This window comes from Colletotrichum higginsianum, chromosome 9 (assembly GCF_001672515.1).
Source record: "Colletotrichum higginsianum IMI 349063 chromosome 9, whole genome shotgun sequence".
Classification (NCBI taxonomy): Eukaryota; Fungi; Ascomycota; class Sordariomycetes; order Glomerellales; family Glomerellaceae; genus Colletotrichum; species Colletotrichum higginsianum.
This window is the reverse complement of record NC_030961.1, coordinates 2,520,980-2,545,867: the sequence shown is the minus strand read 5'-3', so window position 1 is coordinate 2,545,867 and position 24,888 is coordinate 2,520,980. Positions and strand designations below refer to the sequence as shown.

Here is a 24,888-nt window from a genome sequence, read left to right as displayed (position 1 = left end):
TACCACAGTAGGTAGGTAGGCAGTTCCCTGGGGTAAGCAGGTACGGTAGGTAGTAAGGGAGCGGCAAGCAGCGTAGTCTTTTGTATGTGGTTGGTCTGTGAGGTAGCCAAGCCCACAACGACAGAGGTGAGCAAGTCGGATAACTGGATTTCTCGGGTCAAGGTAGAATTGGTGGAAAGCCACAAGTGCATGCGCCCACAAAGAGTGCATTAACAATACGTTGATGAATTAAACAGGCATCTGGACTCAGCAGCCATTGGAGAACCTCGGGGATGGACTGCCATTGCGTCAGGCCCTTTCTATTGTCTGCGGTGGATTGAGCCGCGTGTGGACCGGGTCCGTACCGTCGAGACTACTTACCACTGACCAATTTGGTAGGTACCTAGCGTGCAGACTCGGGAACTCAACGACCGTGTTAACTGCATTATGCACTGTAGATATTGCACCAAAAGCTGTGGATGAGACAGTTCGTGCACTGTACGTTTCTATTATGTCAGCATCCTCCCGAGTGGGATAAGCCGCCACCTGTCATATCCGGCATTCCACTCACCCTCAATTGAGCAGAGCTCTGCTCAGACAGAGGGAATTGGAAGGTCCGTCCCAATATCGGCCGGCACCAGGTTACACGTGAAGAAGCCTTGAGGGCACAAAGGCCCTCTCATCTTGACACATGAAAGGTAAAGCTGGTTACAGAGTACTGTACGATGTGTTACCTACTGTATGCCACCCTGGAGTAGACACTTGTTCCAGTCGCCCAGTGGCTCAGCTGTCGCTATCCGCGGTGCTGCAAATCCCCTCCATACCTAGTATGTCGGCCAGCCTGTCAGCTTGCATCCTTGGACGCCCGCGGCCCCCCTATCGCCCAACATGCCCCCTCGTCTGCCCCATTCCTCCCCAGGGGCTGCACACTAAAGAAAAGCTCGACCCCCAGAGACATTCAGTACCATCTCATCTGGCCAAGACGTGCGAACACCTGCGAATATCCTCCGACCTCAACCAACCCATCTCCATTCGTCGCAGACAATTTCTGAACCCAAGACAACCCGAAAACATCACACACACACTCTCACCATGGTCGGTTGCCCCCATCTTCATCTCCAGTCTCCGTCCTCAACACTCCTGTCACCTTCAGGAGGTAACCCCGCGGCTGAGGGGTGTTGACTCTCACTTTCCTAAAGCTAAACTGACGCGGCCGTGGTACATCTAGGCCGACTCCCTCACCGAAGAGCAAGTCTCCGAGTTCAAGGAGGCCTTCTCCCTCTTTGTAAGTCAGCTTCTCCATGCTGTCGCCTTTTACTGAATGCCCTGGCGACCGTCGTTACCTCTTCTTGCTAACACATCGTAGGACAAAGACGGCGATGGTTAGTGTCCTATTTACCCCCTTCCCTCAACTCGCCCTAGACGCCGCGTGCCTGCTCTAGCAACCCCAGCGATCGCTTCGATACGAGCATAACATTGGTACGACATACATGAGGGCTAAGAAGGCGGACAGGTCAAATCACGACGAAAGAGCTCGGCACTGTTATGCGGTCTCTGGGACAGAACCCCTCCGAATCGGAGCTCCAGGACATGATCAACGAGGTTGACGCCGACAACAACGGAACCATCGACTTCCCTGGTACATTGAAGCCCTGCTCCAATATCTGTAGACCGCAGTTTTGCTGATCTGCAACTTATGCAGAGTTCCTTACTATGATGGCTCGCAAGATGAAGGACACCGACTCTGAAGAGGAGATCCGTGAGGCCTTCAAGGTGAGAAGGCTAGCGCAACGGCCGATGTTCACCACACTGACTCAGAATAGGTCTTCGATCGCGACAACAACGGCTTCATCTCCGCCGCTGAGCTGCGTCACGTCATGACCTCGATCGGCGAGAAGCTTACCGATGACGAGGTTGACGAGATGATCCGCGAGGCTGATCAGGACGGCGATGGACGGATTGACTGTAAGAATTATATCCTATGCCTCTCTATCTCCGTTGTTCTCCTTGCTAATAGACGATGGAAGACAACGAGTTCGTCCAACTCATGATGCAGAAGTAAGGCGTCAAGCTGGTCGAGCGGCTGTTAGTCGAGGCCATCTGGTTTTGACTGCGCAGCACTGGTTTCTTTGCGAGAAAAGACGCGGGCAGGTTTCACCAGGTCTGGGCTGGTTAGACGATATCCTTTCTTTTTTTTGGACTATGGGAATTCCCATACGAGAATATTCGGCGAAAGGACGAGTTCGACGTTCGGACGGATGGAGGATTCAGTGCTTACATCTCACTGCCAGCACGCTTGCCTGTTCCGTCCCCGCTCTATCACGATGCTTTTTTACGAACACACATCTCTTACACCGACACAGAAGACATATTTGAATGAGACGGAGTTACGCTTAGAAGGAGATTTCCTCTAGGGCGACGAATGCAAAAGTCAATTAGCACGCAACGCGGCACTTCTCAGTGATGTGAGGCCCTTTGAGGTAGTTTGTTGTTTGTTGCGATGAGGCTGTTCGAGGGCCATGGTCTCGGGGCTGCAGCCATCACGAATAGATGATGATGAGACTTTCTCCGGAGGCAAGAAATGACTTTGGGTCTTGGCTGCCTCGGCTAGTATCACGAACCAAGGAGGAAACATGTCACCTTTACTTTTTATTCAGTATAGCCCCTCGTCTTGTACAGGAGGCTCCTGCATTGCTGTTCATCTTCCTTTCTTCAAGGCATATATGGCCTAGAATCTCTAGGACAACAGAGCTGCGGCGGCGGCAGAGCGTCCTAGCTTGGCAGGGCTGCAGGCACTGCCCCGATTTGCCATTTCGGTTCCCGGACAACAACGGGTTTCCTCAACCAGGTTCGTTCCCGTGGGTCGTTCCTTCACGGTGCATGGGGGTTAATCTGGTGAACGGTCGTCGGAGGCATCCGTGGTCATACGCCAGTGATTTGCATCTCCAGACATCGCAGGACTGGACAACATCGCATTCTGAAGAGTCATCTGGCGCATGTTGCCAAATGAAAGAGCTAGTCATGGTGGTGTCGTTCGAGTAAGCCTGGTTTTATGAGGCCTCATCTCGTTATGTTGACAGAACCTTATTTCTGCAGTTTGGCTCCATTGAAAGTGTTCGAGTTGACTAATTGCATCTTAAACACGATAAGGAGCAAGTACCTAAATAAGACCCAGGGCAGGTATTTATTCATAGGTACCTAATAATGGCTAAAGGGACCTCCAAAAAGCCCTGTTCCTTATGATATGAGACCGTAACGATTTGCGCCTGAAATTTTGGGCTGCCGCGGCCTGTTTGTGCCCCACAGAAGTGACGGCGCTGATACCTGCTACTGCTAGGCTGAACGTGGACCTTTGAACAGCACTGATGAGTGCTCACTGCCCAGCCCGCCCGGAACTGACATCCTTGCCCCCGTCTATCTGGTCTATTCGTCGACCGCCAGCAAGTCTGCTGCCACACGACCCTCGGCCCTCTTCGACATTCGACATTCGCGACTCGCAACTTCGCGATCTCCCGACGAGCTAACAACACCCGTGTGAACCTCCCTCCTCGGCCCCAGCAGCTTGCCCAAGGCCCTACGCGGGCCGCCCCTTGTTGCCCAACATGAGTTCTTGTGCGAGAACCCCTGCCCCTCTGCTGTGCTGTATCGCTGGCCTGGAGCTGACCCGGGTGACACTCCAGTGAAGCAATTCATCCGCAATGTTCGTGCCGCCAAGACCATCGCCGACGAACGTGCCGTCATTCAGAAGGAGAGCGCTTCGATCCGAGCAAGCTTCAGAGAAGAGAGCGGAGACCACAGCGTGAGGTGCGACGACGAATAGAGACCTTAGGGATACCCATTGCGGCATATGGCTAACAGGTAAACCCAATAGACGCAACAATGTTGCCAAGCTACTCTATCTCTTCACCCTCGGTGAGAGAACACATTTTGGACAGATCGAATGCCTGAAGCTCCTGGCCTCGCCCCGGTTCGCCGACAAGCGCCTTGGACATCTAGCTACAAGTTTACTGCTTGACGAGAACCAGGAGGTTCTGACGCTTGTGACCAACTCGTTACAGAAGTAAGAGACGACGACATGTTCTACCTTGCGCCAAAAATGCTAATACGTAGTAGCGACCTTGCCCACTCGAACCAGTATGTCGTCGGTCTGGCCCTCTGCACTCTCGGCAACATTGCCTCCATCGAAATGTCCCGAGACCTGTTCCAGCAAGTCGAGTCCTGCATCAACACGTCGAACCCTTATATCCGGAGAAAGGCCGCCCTGTGTGCTATGCGGATATGTCGCAAGGTTCCGGACCTGCAGGAGCACTTTGTCGACAAGGTCAGCAACCTCTTGGCTGACCGCAATCACGGCGTTCAGCTGTGCGGCCTGACTCTGGCCACTAGCTTGTGCGAGGCCGACGAGGAGGAAGGTGGGGAGGAAGGTGTTGTTGAAAAATTCAAGGTGTTTGTGCCGAATTTAGTCAAGACTTTGAAGGCGCTCGCAACCTCTGGCTACGCTCCCGAGCACGATGTCACGGGCATTAGCGATCCATTTGTACAAGTCAAGATCCTCCGCCTCCTGAGGGTTTTGGCAATGGGCGACGCTCGAGTCAGTGAGCAGATCAACGACATCTTGGCACAAGTTGCGACGAACACAGACTCATCCAAGAATGTCGGGAACTCCATCTTGTACGAAGCTGTCCTTACGATTCTCGACATCGAGGCGGATTCCGGTCTCCGCGTGCTTGGTGTCAACATCCTGGGCAAGTTTCTGTCCAACCGCGACAACAACATTCGCTATGTCGCTCTCAACACCCTCATCAAAGTGGTCGCCATCGAGCCGAACGCTGTGCAGAGACACCGCAACACCATCTTGGAATGCTTGAGGGATCCGGATATCAGCATTAGGAGGCGTGCACTTGAACTCAGCTTTACACTCATTAACGAGAGCAACGTGCGGGTACTCATCCGAGAACTTCTTGCGTTCTTGGAGGTCGCCGACAACGAGTTTAAGCCGACGATGACAAGCCAAATAGGTATTGCTGCCGACAAGTTTGCGCCCAACAAGCGGTGGCACGTCGACACGATGCTCCGGGTTCTTACGCTCGCTGGCAACTACGTCAAGGAGCCCATCATGTCTTCTTTTATCCGGCTAGTCGCCACTACTCCTGAACTGCAGACATACGCGGTTCAGAAGCTTTATGTTAATTTGAAGAAGGACATCACGCAAGAGAGTCTGACGCAAGCCGGAGCCTGGTGTATCGGCGAGTACGGAGACGCTCTTCTGAGAGGTGGTCAGTATGAAGAAGAGGAACTTGTACGAGAGGTCAAGGAACACGAGCTCATTGACTTGTTCACGACCATCCTCAACAGCAACCACGCCACACAGGTTTCGACTGAGTATATCGTTACGGCGCTCGTCAAGCTGACGACGAGGCTGACGGATTCCGCCCAACTCGACCGGATCCGCCGGCTCCTTCAGGTTCACCAGACGAGCCTGGATGTTGAGGTTCAGCAGAGAGCGGTCGAATACAGCAACCTGTTGTCTTACGAGCAGATTCGCATCGGTGTGCTCGAGAAGATGCCGCCTCCTCAGATCAAGGAAGAATCTCGTGTGCTGGGCGCAGCGACTTCGACCAAGAAGGCCAAGGCTGCCAACAGGAAGTCCAGGGTCATCAAGCCTACTGAACAGGACCTGCTTTTTGATCTCATGGACACCCCGACGACGACGACACCGGCCGCCAGTGGAGCATCTAACACCGATCTTCTGGCGGACATTCTCGGTGGCGCCTCCTCACCGCCTCCTACCTCGACCTCCCCAGCTCCTCAGCAGTCCAACACGGCTTCGATCATGGACCTATTCTCACAAGGACCTGCCCAGTCAACGGCTTCTTCAGCCCCGGCAATGGGCAGCTCAAACCTGGATTTGATGTCGTCCATGTCCGCTATGACAACTCCTCCACCCCAGTCACAGGCTGCTCCGCAGGCGCCCGCAGGTCTACCCGTTTACGGCAACAACGGCCTGAACCTCAGCTTCCAGATTCAACGCAATGCCGAGGGCTTGGTTCAGGTCATTGGTCGGTTCAAGAACGCTGGACCCGTTCCTCTTTCGAACGTGGGGATGCAAGCGGCTGTCCCCAAGACACAGAAGCTTCAACTCATGGCCATTTCCAGCACGGATGTCGGACCTGGTACCGAAGCCATCCAAAAAATGATTGTTTCTGGGGCCAAGGGAGTAAGAATATGCCCGGTTCCCGATTCGAGGTTGACCTGACAGCTAACATGCTTACAGCCGCTACGGTTACGTCTGAGGATCGGATATGCCCATCCGGCCGCTGGAGAAGTGATGGACCAGGTGAACTGGACTGAGCCGTCTTAGACTGCAAAAATGATGTCGAGGGTGGCATGAATACGCATGATCTGGGCTTGTTTGTATAGTTAACACGGCAAGGCAAGCGTGGTCAAAATAGACAAATCTGCAAGGATCAAAAGTTGCGTGCAATGAACACAGCATGTTTAAAGACTTTATCCGGTTCCCATGTATATTGATTAGCTATGATGATGTTTTTTTCGCCGATGGTCAAGTGAAACGACTCTCAACATCTCCCAAATCGCTTTGGTGTGGGGCATTGATTCGTCCTTTCCCAACATTTCCAACCTTAAGTTCGATACATAATTACATCATGCTTCCTCCACTCAAGCAAGGGCCTACCTTCGCTTCATCGGAACAGAGGAACAGAGTCCGTGAGATTGTTCATTGTTACAGAAGATCCATTGCAACCAGCCTTCTGATTAGACTTCGGTACCACGTACGCAGGCTCACATCGCCGCCAGTGAAGATGAAGCCTGCGCATTGCAGAGAGTCGCATATGGAGCGCACAGCAGCTGAGCCGAGACATCCAGTACGCTGAACACCACACTGTGCTTGAAGGGCAGGGGACTTTCAAAGATCTGACTGATGCTATAGTCATTACACGTTGTCACCGTTAGCCGTATTGACCAAGTAAACCAAGACATTCGGCTGTTTCGACTGGGGATACGTGAGGGATCCAGCATCAAGGTAACGCCTGACCGCCCCGTCCTCCTTATCAACCACGGTATTCGACGTGACAATCAGACCCCAACCCACTCCGCCCCGAAGTTAGCTACATCAAAGTAACTCGCCTGAAAAGTTTCTCCCAGGCCAATGGCTTGATACCTTCGTTCCGGGTGTCACCAAGCCAGGCGGCTTCACCATCACCAGTCCACCCTCCAAGGCCTCTCTCCCATCCTCGGCGTACCTCGAACTCGCAGTGCAAAAGTCGCCGTCAAATCCGCCGGCCGCTTGGCTCTGGGAGCAGCCCATTGACCAAATAGACCACGGCGGCCGTGCCCACAGCACTGAGAAAGAATCGGCGCAGCTTCATGTTCGAGTCGGCGGGTCTTTCGTGTGGCCGCCACAAAAAACCGACCTCGTCTCCCCGCGCCGAGTAGTCTTCATCGCAGGCGGCTTGGGGATCAACCCGCTCATGAGCATTCTCAGTCACCTTGCCGATGGAGGTGAATGTCCATACGACGTACAGTTTTTGTATTCGACAAAGACACCGGCTGAGGGTCTAAACTCGGAGAAGATTCTCTTTCTGGAGCGCTTGGCCGCTGCGTATGGGCAAGGAATGGTTTCGGGCCAGCTGAGGCTCTTTCTTACCAGTTCACCACAGGATACGTCCGGATCCATATCTAGGGAACTATTGTGTAACGGAGTAGAAATGCCGTTCATGAGACGCCGCATGGCATTGGAAGATGTAGCGGAGGCTTTGGGGCTGAAGGAGGTGCATGGGTCCGCCGTTGTGTATGTGTGCGGCGTGCCGTCCATGACGGACGAGTTTGTAGAAAAGCTCACATCTCCAGCTGGGTTGGGCTTGAGGCCCGAGCAGGTTTTTTGCGAGAAATGGTGGTGATTCATTGGAATAATATGGTACCCTTATGGATTAATCCTTAGTTGATCATGTAATAGGCTATTCAGGAAGCACCCGAGAGCGAGGCTGAAAGACGAGCTGCTGCCTATGACAGCATCAAGACCAACTTGCATACTCAGATGCTGAACATCCACAGGAACCGAGAAACCAATATTGCCAAAGTATTACATCCTCGAAGCTTACCGACTGTCTTTCGAGGTGAGACCATGACCAACCTACTGAGTCCGTTATGTGGGCGATCAAAGACCAGGCATAGATAAATTCTCTCCGAATGCCTTTTGGTTGTTTTATGTTCTTCTTGCCCCCTGGCTCAGCCAACCCACTCTTCACTAACTTCTCTTCCTCGATCCTCGAGGACTAGACAAGAGAGGAAACACGGGGTCAAGAAGGGCGGGAGTATGGATGAACGGAGGGCAGGGTTTTGTGCCGGCGCTCTGTGTAGACTGCCCGGACACTTGAGACAAAACTCAAAAGAGCATTTCTGGGTGTATCAAATTGATCAATTGGGACGCTTGATAGACTAGGAAAGGTTACAACTGCGAAGAAGTTGGATGTCTCTCCATGTGAGGCAGCTTGCCATACAGCGGGTGCTAGGTGACGCACCCATGTTCTACAACCTCACCATTTCCAACCCTCTCATATAAAACTCGTTTCTTGGTGCTTGAGCGGTGACTGTTGCGTCTGCTCGTCGATCATTCGGCCGCCTCTTTTATTGAGATCCAGCCTGCCCTGTTTCCGTCGTAACGGTGACGGGCTTCGCTTGAGCCACTCCCCTTCTGATATGTTCATGTTCCCGAAGCTCTCTGCGGTCGCCTCCGCCGCCACAACTGCCGCAATGTACTCATGTAGTCCAACACGTTTGTATATCTCCATGCCGCTGTTGGATGGAGGTGTCGCTTCGTGTTCAGACGATGACAGCTGTGCTTGAGGCAGTGTGGGAAAAGGGTGCGAAGGGGTGTCATCCAACTCCTGAGAGAGTGATGGCAGCATGACTTTCCTAGCGACTCCGATCTCGAATTCATCCCCACCGCTTGACTCCTCCATGTACGGCAGAAGTGAAGGAGTGACAGATGGTGCCCGCGCCGAGTCGGGAGATGCCCTTCGCAGCGGGTGCTCGACGTCTGGCAACACAGGTAGTGACCGCATAGAGTTCGGATCTTGTCGAGAATCGCGCAGAAGTTTGCGAGGCTGTGGTATCTTGGTCCGGACGGAAGGAGGCGGTGCTAGCTTGGGAGGAGTTGTGAGGTAGAATGCTTTCTCGGCCTTTCGTTTTCCATTGGACTTGTAGTTGGTCATGTCGCAGTCCTCAAAAACCGATCCGTCAAGCGAGCCGAAACCAAACAGACCATGTTTGCCATGATCACCCTCGCCACAATATGTATGGACCGGTATCTTAGGCCGAGCCGGCAGATGTTCATACTGCCTGTTCGATGTCGCCACGAGTTCCTCATAATGAGGCCCCGAAGTAATGTTCAATGTCTTGAGACTTGCCCAAGTACGGTAAAAGAAACGGAAAGTGGCAAACGGCGAGTCGATGGGGTCAACGAGCACCCAGTCGTAGAAAGTGAGGTCCTCAGGCAACTCGACAAGACCACCCGTGGGAGATCTAAATTCATGGTGGGTTAAAAAGCTTGGGATACCAAGTAAATTGGGTGACTTACGTGATACCATACTTGTCCTGACTGCGGAAGTATTGGAGCTCAGGGGCTCTCCTTATTCTGCCCTTGGATCTGAAAACTTGGACGTCAATGAGACCACCATCCATCGCAGCCGAAGTCTCGAAGTGTGGTGCAAAATGAAAAAACCGTTTCTCGACACCGTCGCGCTTGTAGATGACTCCACTGTCTCGAAAGTGCCACTTGCTATCGGGTTCGTAGAATGCGTGGCTGACGATTTGGTTTTGAATCGCTTGCGATTTCATGCCCCAAGACACGATTTGGCGACCGTTCATGTTCATTCGGAAGAACAGGTACCTAGAGTTGGGAGGGGGCCTGTTGATGGAGTATCGCAAGTGGAACTGAGCTCCTATGTAATCAACTATCAACATTTGCTATCCAAGGTCGTTAATGGCGGGACAGAGACTAGTATTGCGACCTACCTGGAACCGATGGAACATAAACCGAAGTGATGGGTTGGCATTTCTTCGGTGTTGAAGCGAAACTGGGCATGGTCGACGATGTAGGACTGATCGGATGAGGACCACGGAGACGCATGGATGAAGACTCTGGATGAGGTAGCTCGACGATATCCCCGGCATCAGGGCGTGGCACCACCGAGACATCCAGCCCTCTGAAGCTAGGCATTTCCCTGTTCAGTTGGTTATTCCGCATAGGTGGGCGAAAGAGGGAAGGAAGCAAGAGAAAAGAAGGGTTCAGTTTTGGTTGAAAACGTGCGAAGAGGTTTTGCGATGGCGAAGAACAACAGGGTCCATCGGCAACAAGGTGGCTACGGGAGAAGACGCCCGGAGCAATGGGAAAGGTGATGTGGCCTGGTTCTCTTCGCCGCAGAGGGCAGGTGCGATTTGGGCAGAGCCCCAATTCGCGCCTTCGGTACCTTGAAAGTAGGCGCTTCATCCTGCCAGCAGTGAACGAGTTGACTACATATCGTTCCAGATAGCGTTCCTTACCTACCTCCACCCGCTGCTTCAGATGCTCCAGGTTTACTTCCTTGTTCGAGAAGTTCCATTTTGCAGGCTCACTTCTTCCACCCTTCGAGAGTATTTGTCATCCGTGGCCGAGCGAGCCTACATTTTGCAAGGCCTTACGACGATTGTTGCGGAGGATGGGCAAGATCGACCCGGTATCAGCTCCACCTTGAACACCCACCCCCGTTGGTCCTGATGCGTAAGAAAGAAATGGTTGGTTGGCCATTCGCTGCTGGCAGCAGCTACCTATCCGGTTCGCGCCATGTACATGTGTATCACCTCCTGTATAAGCCTCGCTTTCATCCTGTTCAACTCGACCCTGTCACGGCCTTCGTGTCGTCCTCCTTGCCGAGCAGTCCCAGGTTGCGTATTTGTCCCGCACTCGGCGCGTTGTCTCGTGCGCTGGCCGACTCGGCCTTTCGGTAGGCGGCCTGAAGCGCCCTCGTTCTTGCGGCCTGTAAAGCAAGTGGTGAGTTGTGGGTCATTCGCCTGGTCGTCGTCCTCCTCGTCGAGGTTCAGTGGGCCTAACAAACCTCCTTCTTGTGATGCAAACACTCATAGTAGTCCTCCAGTGCTAAGCCGCACTTCTTCTTTCCCGAGTGGTCCTCGCCAGTGGTGTTGACGACGTAGCAGCCAAGTAGCTCCTGCCAGAAGGGGAAGCACCGCGACGGGCCTAGGTAACGACACAGGATCAGTACGGCATCAATGGCGGCGAAAATCGGAGCGTACCTCCGTGAAGACCGTATCCAGAGGCCATTTTGGATGTACAAGCGCCAGTTGGTGTGTGGGTGAAGCTCGGAGGTCGTCGGTTGAGGTCGTGGAGACGCAATCGCGAAATCCAAAGTCTAGGAGAGTCGTTGGCGGTGGTAACTAACGGAACAGCCCGCGGCTATCAGGAAATCTCATCCTATCAAGAGTTACCCGATTCCAATTGCAATTCCCGCCGCGCGGATGGGTCTTCCCGACTAGCGCGCGCCTAAGCCTTCCTGGAGCCCAAGCGTCACTCCACTTGATTATGACGAAGCTACATGTCGCATCCCAATTGAACACGCACTTTTGGAAACATGGGTTATGTCCACATATATGCCCACTCGATTCTGCTCTGACGAACCGACTGCACTCGCGAAACCCTCTCCTAGTTGAACGAGCGAAACTCTCATCAACGACGGTCCCTAATCGATATGTCCTGGAACCACGCAGGATGAGCCTCGTTCAATCCGTACCAAAGCTGGTGCTTTTGGCTGTCCATCTCACCATCCATGCCGATATTGACAGCTTGGCCTTTCTCGCCTCCCGACATGCCGCTGTATTGCGCAAAGATATCCTACTGCGCATACTTCTGACCTACCTTCCAGAGACGGTCCAATCCAGAGACTATGTTTGCTTTCTAGAAGAGCTCTCTAGCGGCGAGTACGCCGACCGTGAAGCCAGCGACATCGATTATGCTGTTGTAGAGAACCTCTCAGATGAGGATGCAGCAAAGAAGGTTCGCAAGCTTCACCTGCTGCCTCTGTCTTGGGAGGATGCGCCCATCGACACAGAAGACGACCCAGTAGCCCTTTTCTTGCTCCGTCGAGCGCACCGTGTCGACGAGGAGGCCGGCTTGCTCACCCAACTGCCCGAGCTTCTCGGCCCCTTTCTCCAATATGCTCCCGGTATTCGCGTTTGGATGGTCTCGACTTTGCTGCCATTGCTGAGGAGGAATTACGAGTACTATCCGGCCGACAGCATACCATACACGTTAGCCGAGTTCCAGAATCTCCCCGATGGTGCCGCCGTCGGTGCTCTTCTTGCCCAGACGGGAGTACGACAGGAGGATTATGGCCTCATCGGTAGAGACCTGAGAGGGATGCTCGTGCCTTGGCTGCATGATGATGCCCGGTGGAAACGGGTGGAGCAAGATGATTCCTCTGGGGAGGCCGTGTCCAGTCCAGGTTGGGAGCGTTTTCTTGAATGGCTTCTGGTGCAGAGCTCCAGCTCTTGGAAAGTTGCTGTTGCTGCAGTCGAGCAGTGGGGGGGTGCAGTTGATGTTGACCTCGGAGACTATGATGTCATTTGGATGAGTGAACAGCAGCAACAATATCTGGACCGCCGATACGCTCGGGCTATTATGGCTGGTGCGTACTTGGTACCTGATGCCACAATCGAAGCGCTCGAGGGCGCCCATCAAATGTTGAGAAAGGTCATGGACCTCCTCGGTCAGGATGACATATTGTCCTTGCGCGAGGGAGCAGACACTTTGTCTGCAGTCGCTCACTTGGAGGGCGACGGTATCCTATCTCACAAAAATACGGCGTTCATGCGAAACGATCTTCTCAAGGAATCGAACCCTCTCACTACCCCGTCAATGAAGTCGACGCATCTACTTCACGCTCTGATCCTCAGCGCGTTCATACTGACCCAAGCCGGACTGCCCTGCACCATCAAACGGGTTGGAGACTTGGCGTTTATTCAAGACGAACGAGACCAGAAGGCCGAGGTTGTCAAGCTCATTCACGCCGTTGCTGAAAGGGCTCCCAAGAATGACGAGAAGTTCTGGGCAAAGGCACGAAACAAAGTGCTGTGGCTCCGGAACTGGGGCATCAGCGTCTCGCCGAACAGCCCGGTGATGGGAGTATTTGCCAGTGTCGAACTGGAGGTCATTGAAACAGAGATACTAAGGGCTCTTATGTCTAGTGCACGTAAGTTGTTGACCACCAACATCTCACTGTCATCTGCCGTTGCTAACAAAACACAGGGTACTCACTCGCAAGATCACTATACGAAGATACTGGCGAGAAGCCATTGCCAGCGCAAACCGTCCAAGAGACCGTTGTTGCCGCCGCTTTAAACGCTTACGACAACGCATCAAACCCGAATCGTACAAGGGGTGGCCTCAGAAAGTGCGACGAAATGTTTGTACCAAACTGCTTCGGTTTCCATAAGCTCAGCTGACCAGTCTAGTATCAATGCACTCCCTGGAACCATCACCGACTCGCTCCCAGAACGACGCCGAATCGACTCACTACTGAAGGCAACGCACGCTCTCAGCGAGTACCGACTGGTGCTGAGGCAAGGCGAGCCCTTCAGTCCAGTCGTTCTCCGTATCCATTCGGATCCCGTATCCATCATCGGCAAGGTCCTGGAGCAGAACCCCAAGAGCTACACACGCATCCATGACTTCTTGGACGTGGGCTCTAACATGGTTCGCGCAGGGATTGTGGACCAAGGCAAAAAGCGGGTCTCTGTTAATGTTGCAGAGGACGAGAAGGCCCACATCGACACCACGGAGAAACGCATCACCGCCATGTGCATCGAGGCAGCTCTCAAGGAGGACGACTTCGAAACGGCGTACTCGTATGTCGTCAACAGGCTCAGTGGCCAGGTCGATCGTTCGACGACAGCTTCTGTGGCGAAGCTCGAGGACGACTGGTCATGGAGGGCTGCGCTGCAGGCGGGACAGTATATCAGAACGGCACGGACGGTCCGCCCGACACACCTGGGTAACGCTAGCGGAAACCTCGACATCCGGCACCTAGAACAACGCATCGACTGTCTCGCCACGGCCCTACGCATTGCCCCGCCTTCACAACTGCAGGAGATTCTCAAGACTTTTCGGCGCTGTGAGGAGCAGCTCGACTCGGCGCTCCAGGAAGAGGCCGCTCGGGAAGCCGACCTCGACGCCGCCGCTGCCGACATCAATTCCGGTATGCCCGGCGGCTTCGATGCAGTCCCGACGGCAGCTCGATCTTCCAAGCCAGTAGGTCCCCAGCAGACCCGCTCGTCAGCGGGCACCAGCAAGGCTGGCGACGACGCGCCCATGTCTTTATTCGACCTGTCTCGCGCCACAGCCCGCGCCGCCTCGCGCAACTTTGCAGCACTTTCCACGCTGCAGCAGTCCGCCGGCGGTAAGGCTCTGACGCCGGCTCCTGCTTCGGCAGCATTGGTGCCAATCAGTGACGGGGACCTCCACGATGATTACCCCAGAGCGAGGAAGCGCGATCAACTTCGTGACGCTGCAATGGGGACCTTGACGTCCGGCGTGGGTTGGCTCATTGGTGCGCCTGCGTCAGCGCCTAGCCCACAACAGGCACCAAGGGACGACTGAGGTGTAGTTGAGACTGAGTATGTCAACCACCTGGTAATAGGGATTCACAGAACATGACTGGATGAATGAATGAGATCCGAACCAATATTAGAGCACCTGACGATGGTCCGTGATCGATCATTCGTCAGGATGGTGGATGCAAGGGTCTCGTACTTGTAAACTCAATTTATTGTTCGCGGGACAGAGATCGGTCTCGAACCTACGTGACTAGTTTTTTCCGAGCTTGAAACGAGAAATGTATAGCAACCCTACCATTCGGGAGGGCAACACCTTCAATGAAGACTTCGGTGTAGGACTGTGAACACGTTTGGCGCCAGTCCGCAACACATCAAAATCGCTGGGACGAGCTGGGAGCAATTCCTTCGAATCATCCTATGGATTCTTATAAGATCGGGGACAAGAACAAATCGGAGACTCTCATCCCGATGTGTTGTGACGAACGCCGGCAATGCAAAACGCCCTCACCACATCGACTTTGGGCAAATTCCTATGCGTGGAGGGAACAACCCTGCCAAGTCGGCAGATGAGTCGCTCCGATGAATGAAGAGCCCCCCTGCCCGTGTTCAAACTGCGACGGCACAGACGATGACCAATGAGGGGCGAAGGGGCCTGGCAGAGACGTTCGCTGCAATTCAACGCGGATTTGTTTCAACACGTCTTCAGGGCTGTTAAGATTGGGGCAGGTATTATCGATGGCAGCTGCCGGGCACGCGCAATACATGTCCGCGTTACCAGTTCATCGTTAGTTGCCCATTGCTAAACCGTTAGTCCTACTCGTAGTTATTGGAGGGGAGTACCTTGTTTCCTGCGATTACACGAGCCTACCGGAGGTGAACCACAACCTAGCTGCAAAAGCGGCCAGATCGAGTGTGCGAAGCATGCCCACCGTGTTGTAGAATCCCGCATCGCCAGCTTGAGCAATGATGAAGACGAGATGAAGAACAGTGGGCGAGAATGGCGAGAAGGCGTTTCATTTACGACGGAAAGGTTGAAACTTGGCGTTCAGGCGGCACAGTTACGGTTTAGTTGAATTTAGGGACGCGGTTGTCATTCATGTTGCATTGCTGGTCAACATCTTATCATGCTTAGATTTGCGAAAGAGCCATGTCGGATTTGCGAAGCCGTCTCAAACTCGACTCGACCCGAATCAGGACGCGATAGATAATGGTACAAGGTGAAATTGGTTTGCGTGAGGGAAACAATCGTGGACCACCGCCGGCCCACGACGTGGTGTAGTAACGAAAGTGCTGATCCACGAGGGAAGTGACTGTCACTCTGGCCAAAGCCTGTCGACGCCTGCCGTTGTGCCGTGATGATTGTTTGCCAAAGCTACCATAAAGACCGCCAGACATTCGTCGAACTGCAGAAGGCCGAAATCAGAGACAGTCGCCAACTGAGAGGCGACCGAATCTTGCCTGCAGCCGTTGGCAATGAGAGGCTGGGGCCAAGGAGCCGTGAACCACACAGGCCGAAACCCCCATTTTGTGTACCATCCCAGACTAGTTGTAGTGCACAAGAACTCCATGAGACGCAAATTTTGGGATATCCGCCGTAATCGATCGCACTATGAAAGATGAAAGGGGTGAGCCGTCAGTCGCCATAACCGGGCGCAGTAACGGCATAAAAGTTTCGTGGGGATCAGCGAGAGCCTGGACAAGTTAGCACCATGGACAAGTCGAGGAAAAGACATCAAGAGTTCCAACCTCCGTAGGCCTCACGGCCCTCAGAGCGGGCAGGGGCATCAGCGTAGGCTGCACCGCCAGCAGGGGCATCGCGAGAGCGAGGTCCATCTCGGCCGCCGCCAGTGTAGGTGTCATCGCCGCCGCGCTCGCGTCTCTCATAGCCGGCAGCACCGCCGCCACGACGGTCATCACCGCCACGAGCATAACGGTCGCCACGCTCCTCACGTCCGCCGCCGCCGCTGCCACCGTAGCGGTCAACACGGCCACCGCTGCTGTAGGTGTCGTCGCCACCACGCTCACGTCTCTCGTAGCCGCCAGCGCTGCCGCCGCCACGCTCCTCACGGTAGCTGCGATCATAGCCACGGTCCTCGCGGTAGCCACGCTCGTAGCCACCGCCACGATCTTCATAACCGCCGCGGCGCTCGTAGCCACGGTAGCGGTAGGTGTCATCACGGCCACCGCCGTAACCACCGCCGCCGCCGTAGCCGCCGCCGCCACCGCCGTAACCACCACGACGACGATCGTCGTAGCGGTCATTGAATCGACCGCCGCCGCCGCCGCCACGTCCCTCTGTTAAGATATTTCATCAGTGAGTGTTTCCCAAAGAGAAGACGAGGACAAAGACTTACCACGCTTGGGAGGGCCGAAGTACTTGCCGGGAGTCGGGGTGCGAGGGCGAGCGCGGCGAGCCTTCTCAATGCTGAGGGTGCGGCCCTCAATCTGCTCTCCTTGAAGACCCTCCTTGGCGGCATCGGCCTGGTCGGAGGTGACCATCTTGACGAAACCAAAGCCACGAGACTCCTTTGTATGAGGGTCGCGCATTATCTGGCACTTCTCGACATCACCATACTTCTCGAACATGCGGGTGACCTCCTGCTCGGTCAGACGAGGGTGGATGCCAGTGACGAAAAGGTTGGAGCCAGGGTTGATGGCACCGTCGTCGTCGCCACCTCTAGAGCCGGTCTCATCCTTGGCGCCGCTGGAGTCAAATAAGAGGATGTGTCAGCAACTGCGAGGGATTGGATGAAAACCAGTACTTTCAAAAACGGGGAATTGCTTACCGGTCACGATCGCGGTCGCCGTTGCCGGAAGGGGAGGCAGAGCGGCGACGTCCGGAGTCGCCGTCATCACGCGCGGGGCGGGGAGAGGCGCTGCGGTTGTCGCGCTCATAACGAGGAGCCTCGTCTGTATCGCGTACATCTGTCAGTGCCTCGTCGTGCTGAGAGCGGCGGTTTGTATCGAGGTAGAACGAACCATCGTAGCGGTCACCGTTGGCGGCCTCGTAATCCATAGAAGTGGTAGCCATGATGATGATGATTGATTGAGCCGGAGAGCGGTGTTGAGATGTCGGCGAGTGTTGATACTTTGGAGAATTGGCCAACGACGCGAATTGCCGTTGACGCAGACTCTTCTGTGATGGGGATTGGTCAGAAGGGAGGACGTAAAGCGGATCGGGACCCAGCGAGGAAGGAGACCTTTGGGTGGAAAACAAGAAAAAGGATCCGTAGAAGAGACGAGAGGGAAGAGGAAGAGAGAGGGAAGAAAAATTGTATTACAGTCGTCAGCAAGGGGATTAGATGACGAAGGGCATCAATTGAGGAAGCGATGTGGCTTAGAGATGCCAGGTGTGGGAGTGAGAATGAGGGAAGGAGAGGAAAAGGCGAGGTGAAGGAAGAGGGAGACGTTGAAAAGTCAGGGCGCGAGGGAGAGGGAGGAAGGAAGAGCTTTGCCTGTCTTGTCTATCGTGCGCGGGCGCAGGTGCAGGTGTTGCGCAGTAAGCACGAATACATTGGTGTGCCAGGCCCAGTGGCCCTGCTGCTGGAACGGATGGGGAAGCAGAGGCACCTAGGTAGGTAGGAGATGGGGGAAGGCCCCCTGTGTAACTTGCATGGCTCCCTAAGAGTGTAGTAATCAAGGCGGATCAACAAGCGACTGGCTGCAGGGGAGCAGCGCGTTGGTGCTCTGTGGCTTGTTGTGTCGAGCGAAGCAAGGGGCGCGGCAGCGCAGGGGCCACGAGGGAGGCGAAAATTGCAAGTGGTAGACGAGTCGATTGATTGAATGAATGCCTGCGGTGGTCGCAAAAGGTGGATACCTTCCATCGACGGGTCCATGAGCAAAAGCCTGTCAGTACATGCCATCCATACCTAGGCCAAGGTACCTTAACTACCTACCTAGGGGTGATTCGGGTGTGTACTAAGAGACAGAAACGAGAGGGACGGACGCAGCTGTGCGCGCCCTCCCTGTCGTTCCGGCCAATAAGAGGCCTCCCTCATTGCTACTGGACCAGATTGGTCTAGATCCACATCCAGTTCAGCGGGAAAGGAACCTTGGTATGCTCTGTAAGTAGAGTACCTGAGATTCACTTCTGTTTCTTAGTATCCGTCTGCCTACCTTCCTAGCTAGGCACGTACATAAAATGAGATGCGTCTAACACTCACTCTGTGCAATGTGCTGGTTTTTTGTTTTTTTGTCGGCAAGGAAATCATTATGTTTGGAAGCATCCTGAAGACATTCAAAATTTGTTTAGAGGACTGTCTATTCGACAGCTCACGGCAAAAGCGACCAGGCAGGCTCCTTAATTGATTTATGCTCCTCAACGACAGGTACATTCCACAACCCGTCCTTCCCCTGCTTGGACAAGATCACGTCGTTGGCCCAGAACAAAAGCTGTGACCCCCCCCCCCCCCATCAGAAGAACTGCACAGACCCTCCAACTTTTGTCAACTCATTTACGACGCTTGGGGAAATACTTCACATCCCAGTCCTCGTTTTAATAGCTAAACGAGGCTCAAGTTGACACCCTTCAAACGTGTCATGTAAATGCACGGCATTCCGTATTGAGCTGCATTTTGCCCCGATAAAACACGTATCCGGTAGCAGATCGGAATTCGACTCCGTCAGGTCCCACCTAACAAGCGCTACAAAGCTTGCAGCCTCACAGGTCCTCCATTGCCGGTTGCTCCGACCCCAGAGCATCCACGCCATACATCTCAGCCTCAAGGGCCATGCGGACATCCACTTCCGCAAACGCTCCCGGCTCGTCCAAGAAGCCGAGGCCCTCGACTGCCTTGCCCCCGCAAGCCCTCTCCAACGCCAGGAAGGCAAAGTGGCCCCCAACAACGGGCCTAGCCATGAAGTGAGGCCCAGGCCAACCGCCAGTGCCCTCTGTCTCGTACAAGTCTGTGAATGGCCGGTCTGTGACGTGGAGTTAGCATGCTTTTCATTCTTTACGACGGCGAGATGATTCCTTCAGCCCGCTTACCGGTCGTTGTCTCATTAACCCAGGTCGCAATGCTCTGAAGGATCTCCGTCCTGGTCTTCTTGCTTGTGACGGCGGCGGCGAAGAACTCCCAGTCGCTCTTTGTGTACAGGTGACGACTGTCGAGCGGGAGCCCGTACTGCTGCAACACCGCGTGGTACCAGTTGCTCTGCATGCTATATACCTTGTCCGGGACAAATGTTGACCGTGTCTCGACGCCTATGGCTTTTTGAACCCATCCCTTGATGCGTCCGCTCAGTGTGGATGGTTTCTTCTCCTCTGGCAAATGGAAGCATAGCAGCGAGTCCGCGTAGAGGTTATAGATGGTCGTCCAAGATCCGTACCACGTGTAGGCCAGCTTGGCGTGGGTACCGTCCCTGGAAATTCCGAAGCCTTGCCACTTGTCCATGTATTCAGTCGCAATGTCTGTATAGTACTTCGAATCACTGGTTTTGCCCAGGACATTGGAGATCTCGGCCATGGCCTTGATGCCGATGATGCCCTTCAAAGCCAAGTTTGTCTGGTTCGCGAGCCATCCGGCAAAGTCGTCCGTGCAGAGCTGGTTTGCTGGGATGAGAGATTCGCGGACCAGGTATCCTGTCCATTTGGTCCAGAGCTCGTATGACCTGGACACCCACTTCTCGGCCTCCTTGGAGCCCCGGGTGGCGATATCGACCGAAATTTGGTCCATACCATACATGTCCATGGACAAAGCCCATGGCTGGATACCGCTGGTCTCTCTTTGGAAAGGGCCGTGGGGGCGTGTATGACCTTTGACAGACTGTGCGAATGCCGGCTGGGTATCGTACTTGAAGGCATTGACAAGCGCCAAACCCATTATGAGCATATTGCCACACTCTTCCACAGGCATGTACTCGTCTCTGCCGTCGGGATGACCAGTAGCGTTGGGAAAGTGAGACCCTAGATCATGCATGCTGTAGTCGTTGGGGTACTGTCCGCTCAGTTGGTGCTCGAGCAAGGGCTCTAGCAAGTACGCGAGCCAACGAGGGTTCGTGTACAAGAAGAACGGGAACGCAGGAAAGATCACATCCACCGTCTGGAAGTTTCCGTTGGAGGAGATCTCCTTGAGGAACAGGATAGGATTATCGGGGGTTCCCGAGAACTGGGTCGCACCGAGCACCTGGCGAGCGGACAACGCAGCAATGTCCTGGTAATCCTGCGAGCCCGAGGCAAACGCATCAACGGCCAGTTGGTCCGAGTAATTCCTGGCTAGCAAGCTAGCCGCGGAAAAGTCATCGTAATGATACTGGACAAGCTCAATGGGCGTGGCGAAATAGAAGGACCACAGAGGCCGCATCTGTGTCAATCCTCTAGCGGCGGCAAATTGAACTACAGGGTCCTGGACAAGAGCGAATGTGAAGAGAACACTGTCCGCTGATGGTGCCCCGTTACCGGTGTTGTTGCTCAGGTGGAATGTCTTGGAAAAGGCAAAGACCGGTTCCTCGTCCATGATCTTCCTGAAAGAGCCATCGACCTCGTTCTTCAGGGTGCCCTTTGCCGCAAAATGTTGGCGCAAAATGCCTGACGTTCCGGCTTGATGGTAAACGTCGGCTGGCCCGGTGAAGTGGAGCATGCCCCATTCCGCATGGTCTGCGAATTCAGTGAGGAGCTGCTGCGACTGCCTGCTCACCTTCCAGGACTTAAGAGCGGCACTTTGCTCCTGAGAGGCCTTTGGCTTGCTCAATTCCCATGTGATTTCGTTGTCTCTGTTGCCGCTGATCCACTCGCCATTCACATCAGTATAGATGCTGATGTCGAAGGAACCCTCGACGTAGACAGTCAGATACGCGGCAGGGATCGACTGACGGAATGTTGACGTGGGCGTGATGGGCGAGAGGAACGAGAGCACGACCTTAACAGGCCCAGAGGATCCCAAGGGCGGGGGGATTGAGTAGGTCAGATTCGTCGTTGAAGCGTCGAAGGACGCGCCGAGATAATTTGGGAAAGACAGATTGTAGTTTCAGTTAAGATGTCAGTATGCAATCCTCACCAGCGCAGGGATCGTCCGTAACACACTTGGAGGATGGGGGCAAGGAGTCCTGAGGCCGTCCTAGCAAAGGATACACATTCTTGGAATTCGGCACAGAGGCCATGACGGAGAAGCCGACCTGACGAGCGGCTTCTATCAGCTCGCATGGACACATAGAAATAAATCGGGCCATGGTATAGGAAGCACTTACACTGGAGCCCGTCCAGAAGTACGGCCAGTGCTCCCATGGTGCATCGCGAGCATTGCCCAGCCAAGTGCTGAGGTACGGGTTGCGGACTATCAATGGAAGGACGGGAGGAGTCAAAGTCGAGGCGCCTGCCGTCACGGCGACGACCAAAAGCGAAGAGAGATGCATGGTGGAGGCAGTGTCCCAAGAATCAGTCCTAAGAACAGACAGGAACTTCGCAAGGAGCAGTTGCTCAAGAAACAAAACTGATCATAGGGTGCAGACAACAGATCAAGTGTGAAGTAGAGGGTGAGAGATGAATGCGCGTCTCCTTGCAAGACGGGTTAAATGATGGCGCAGGAAAGGGTCTGCGGCAGTTTGGCACAGAACAGGAAGACAGAGAAGACCAAGCGAGGTGAGGATGAAAGGGGAGTGCTCGGACAAGGCCCTCCTGTTTTACAGTATCAGCTCCAAGAGCGTTGCACACCAGAACACCGCGGCACGGGAACAGTTGGGGAAACCTGGTGTCGAAGCTTACGTCCCGGGTCGAGCATGCGCTACGTCAGGAGCTGGAGATTCGGTGGGTCAGGTGGAGTGCGCTGCGAGGCACAAGGCTGGGGCTCCCGTTCCGCCGTGGGATGTTCGGCCCAATCAGAAGCGCCAGCATGACTCTATCAGCACCAATCAAACACCAAGTGCCGCGCCACGATCCTTTCTGTTTTGCGGGGAGGATGGGGTAGGGGGCCGCGTTGTGCGGGGTTAAGAGCTGCTCCAAACCGAGAGTTCGACGTACAGATGCTTCTTGTCCGGCTCTCTGTCACCTGGTCTTCGTAAACCTTCGAGAAGAGACGAGTCAATCTCGTGCCAGTTGGAGTTTCGCGACTGTGTCTTATTTAAACTGGCGAAGAGTGTGCTTTGCATCCCCCCTCCAACGCCCGGGTAAGACTGGATGGAAGCTTCGGCGAAGCCTTCTATGGTGGTAGAGTGTGACCACAACGTAGCGCGCACAGCAAACGCCAGCTCCAAGCGTGATGGTCTTAACATCTACATTGAAACACTAATAAACGTTCCCACACATTTCTGGATAGATGCCATGGCGCACCTTGAAGCAAATCGCTTAGAGTGACCGAGTCAAGGAAAATGGCATCATCTATGCTCTTACTCTATTCTTCTCCCCGTACTGGCGATTTCGGGGCTTTGGATTCCAACCGTCTCGGGCCGGGTCAAGTGTTTGCGAACACAGATGGATTAGCCGCCAACATGGAATCTGATTGGGCTGCGGCCCTGTGTTGGAAACGCGGGACACTATTCCAGTTATAGACTGCGTTTGAGGCTTATTGCTCACGTCGCGCCTCGGGTCCTTCTCACACGCTCGACCAATACTCGCGTAACGTCCGGACAACGCTTACCTGGAATCCCCCGCATAATTCCTCTCTCAAGACAGAAACCCACTGACAGCATGGCATCACTCGAAGGCAAGGTCTACGCCTTCACTGGCGGCGCCAGCGGCATAGGTCTTGCTACGGCGAAGATCGTCGCAAAGCGGGGCGCCACGGTGTGCCTTGCAGATATCGACCCGGATGCCATGAAAGACGCCGAGGCCTACTTCACGGGGCAGAAGACGCCCTTCTCCGTGACAAAGGTGGACGTCTCCAAGAAAGACGAGGTTGAGGGCTGGATTAGCGGCATTGTACAGCAGTTTGGCCGCCTGGATGGGGCTGCTAACGTAGCTGGTATCATAGGCAAGCACCATGGCCTTCGGGCCGTCGCAGACCTCGAGGACGAAGAGTGGCACAAGATCATTGCCGTCAACTTGACGGGATGCATGTACTGTCTCAGGGCAGAACTCAGGAACATAGCGGACGGTGGCTCTATTGTCAACGTAGCCTCAATTCACGGCATCAAGGGTACGCTGCATCTCCCCTGCTGCCTGATGCATGCAAGTCTCCTTTTCTAACCATTTCACGGTAGGGTTCGCCAAACATGGCGCGTATGATGCCAGCAAGCATGGCGTCATCGGCCTCACACGGGCGGCAGCCAACGAGAACGGCGCTCGCGAGGTCCGCGTCAACGCCGTGGCTCCCGGCGCTATATATACACCGCTGATGGAGAAGGCCTGGGGGTTTCATAACCGCTCCTCAGATGCCGCCTTCGACGAGCCAACGTCATTCCAACGTCAGGGAACCGCCGAGGAGTGCGGCAACGTCATTGCATTTCTGCTCGGCCCGGAGAGTTCTTTTGTGAGCGGGAGCGTCTATCAAGTCGACGGAGCGTGGCTCTGAGCCACGTACGGCAGGTCGAGGCCTGCTGGAGCAGCCAAGAACTGCTAGATAAGATGCTGAGAACACTTTCACCAAACATCGGACGGATCAACCTCATGCTTCTCGCCATCATCTCTAATATGATGCAGTTTCGTATCCCTCTTCATCGGCTTCCTCATGTCGTAGGCATCTTCACCATCGCGCGTGGGGTCCGTAGCATGGTCGCCGTAATAGTCCTTGACCACGCGGAAGACACTGTAACCCATGCTCTTGTAGAACGTGATTGCTTTGTGGTTGCTCGTGCGGACGAAAAGGTCGACAAACCAGGCGTCGTTGGAGTCGGCGGCGGCCTCCAGTTGCTCGGACAGAATCTTGCCAATTCCTAGTCTTCGGGCTTCCGGCGCAACGGTCAGGGCCGTGATGTGGGCGTGCCATGGGAGGTAATGTTCGGAGAATTTGTAGACATCGGGCGATGATTCCAGCTTGCCCATGACTGGAGTCTTAGTCAGACAAGGCAAGCGAATCATGGATAGGACATCAGACATACTGTAGCCGATGATGTTTCCGTTCATGTCCTCGCAGACCTGGAACATGGAGGGCCACTTGGCATGGTACTGGAGGTAAAAGGCCAGCTCGTACGTCTCGGTGAGAGGATCGAGATTGCACTTGGAAAACTTGTTGACATCATCGGGACGGAACCGGCGGAATGTAGCCATGGTTGTCGAGGGCAAAGACAGGCTCGGTAATCAGTCGTGGAGGGGTTTCGGAGCGGCAAGGGAGGGGCAGGGCAACAGTCTGCCGAAGGAGAAGTGCGGCTTGTCGATGGAAGCTGTGCAAGCTGTGCAGCGGTTACTTGGGCATG

The 24,888-nt window shown here is 54.5% G+C and overlaps 9 protein-coding genes across 9 annotated transcripts; 4 read left to right on the top strand and 5 right to left on the bottom strand.

Annotated features, from left to right (window-relative positions):
• Window positions 1-1,071: 1,071 nt before the first annotated feature.
• Window positions 1,072-2,041, top strand: CH63R_12977 (calmodulin; the record flags this gene model as incomplete). Its single annotated transcript, XM_018307951.1, has 7 exons — window positions 1,072-1,074; window positions 1,208-1,264; window positions 1,346-1,361; window positions 1,493-1,618; window positions 1,682-1,752; window positions 1,803-1,944; window positions 2,007-2,041. 7 exons carry the CDS (start codon window positions 1,072-1,074, stop codon window positions 2,039-2,041), a joined length of 450 nt encoding a protein of 149 aa, XP_018152368.1.
• A 1,540-nt stretch (window positions 2,042-3,581) lies between these two features.
• CH63R_12976 (Ap-1 complex subunit gamma-1) lies at window positions 3,582-6,340 on the top strand (the record flags this gene model as incomplete). The annotated part of the gene is made up of 5 exons (XM_018307950.1): window positions 3,582-3,591; window positions 3,660-3,778; window positions 3,915-4,039; window positions 4,090-6,196; window positions 6,254-6,340. 5 exons carry the CDS (start codon window positions 3,582-3,584, stop codon window positions 6,338-6,340), a joined length of 2,448 nt encoding a protein of 815 aa, XP_018152367.1.
• Window positions 6,341-8,552: 2,212 nt separating this feature from the next.
• On the bottom strand, window positions 8,553-10,489 carry CH63R_12975 (uncharacterized protein; the record flags this gene model as incomplete). Its single annotated transcript, XM_018307949.1, has 3 exons — window positions 8,553-9,522; window positions 9,578-9,941; window positions 10,015-10,489. 3 exons carry the CDS (start codon window positions 10,487-10,489, stop codon window positions 8,553-8,555), a joined length of 1,809 nt encoding a protein of 602 aa, XP_018152366.1.
• A 379-nt stretch (window positions 10,490-10,868) lies between these two features.
• Window positions 10,869-11,317, bottom strand: CH63R_12974 (NADH:ubiquinone oxidoreductase 11.5kD subunit; the record flags this gene model as incomplete). Its single annotated transcript, XM_018307948.1, has 3 exons — window positions 10,869-11,015; window positions 11,094-11,233; window positions 11,290-11,317. 3 exons carry the CDS (start codon window positions 11,315-11,317, stop codon window positions 10,869-10,871), a joined length of 315 nt encoding a protein of 104 aa, XP_018152365.1.
• A 444-nt stretch (window positions 11,318-11,761) lies between these two features.
• Window positions 11,762-14,647, top strand: CH63R_12973 (secretory pathway protein Sec39; the record flags this gene model as incomplete). Its single annotated transcript, XM_018307947.1, has 3 exons — window positions 11,762-13,241; window positions 13,298-13,454; window positions 13,504-14,647. The coding sequence occupies 3 exons, from the start codon at window positions 11,762-11,764 to the stop codon at window positions 14,645-14,647; spliced, it is 2,781 nt and encodes a 926-aa protein (XP_018152364.1).
• Window positions 14,648-16,336: 1,689 nt separating this feature from the next.
• Window positions 16,337-17,635, bottom strand: CH63R_12972 (RNA recognition domain-containing protein; the record flags this gene model as incomplete). The annotated part of the gene is made up of 3 exons (XM_018307946.1): window positions 16,337-16,899; window positions 16,959-17,308; window positions 17,391-17,635. 3 exons carry the CDS (start codon window positions 17,633-17,635, stop codon window positions 16,337-16,339), a joined length of 1,158 nt encoding a protein of 385 aa, XP_018152363.1.
• A 1,629-nt stretch (window positions 17,636-19,264) lies between these two features.
• On the bottom strand, window positions 19,265-21,954 carry CH63R_12971 (Glutaminase a; the record flags this gene model as incomplete). Its single annotated transcript, XM_018307945.1, has 3 exons — window positions 19,265-19,524; window positions 19,592-21,461; window positions 21,790-21,954. 3 exons carry the CDS (start codon window positions 21,952-21,954, stop codon window positions 19,265-19,267), a joined length of 2,295 nt encoding a protein of 764 aa, XP_018152362.1.
• Window positions 21,955-23,224: 1,270 nt separating this feature from the next.
• On the top strand, window positions 23,225-24,047 carry CH63R_12970 (Short-chain dehydrogenase; the record flags this gene model as incomplete). Its single annotated transcript, XM_018307944.1, has 2 exons — window positions 23,225-23,672; window positions 23,737-24,047. The coding sequence occupies 2 exons, from the start codon at window positions 23,225-23,227 to the stop codon at window positions 24,045-24,047; spliced, it is 759 nt and encodes a 252-aa protein (XP_018152361.1).
• Window positions 24,048-24,115: 68 nt separating this feature from the next.
• Window positions 24,116-24,742, bottom strand: CH63R_12969 (Acetyltransferase; the record flags this gene model as incomplete). The annotated part of the gene is made up of 2 exons (XM_018307943.1): window positions 24,116-24,519; window positions 24,574-24,742. 2 exons carry the CDS (start codon window positions 24,740-24,742, stop codon window positions 24,116-24,118), a joined length of 573 nt encoding a protein of 190 aa, XP_018152360.1.
• Window positions 24,743-24,888: the final 146 nt, after the last annotated feature.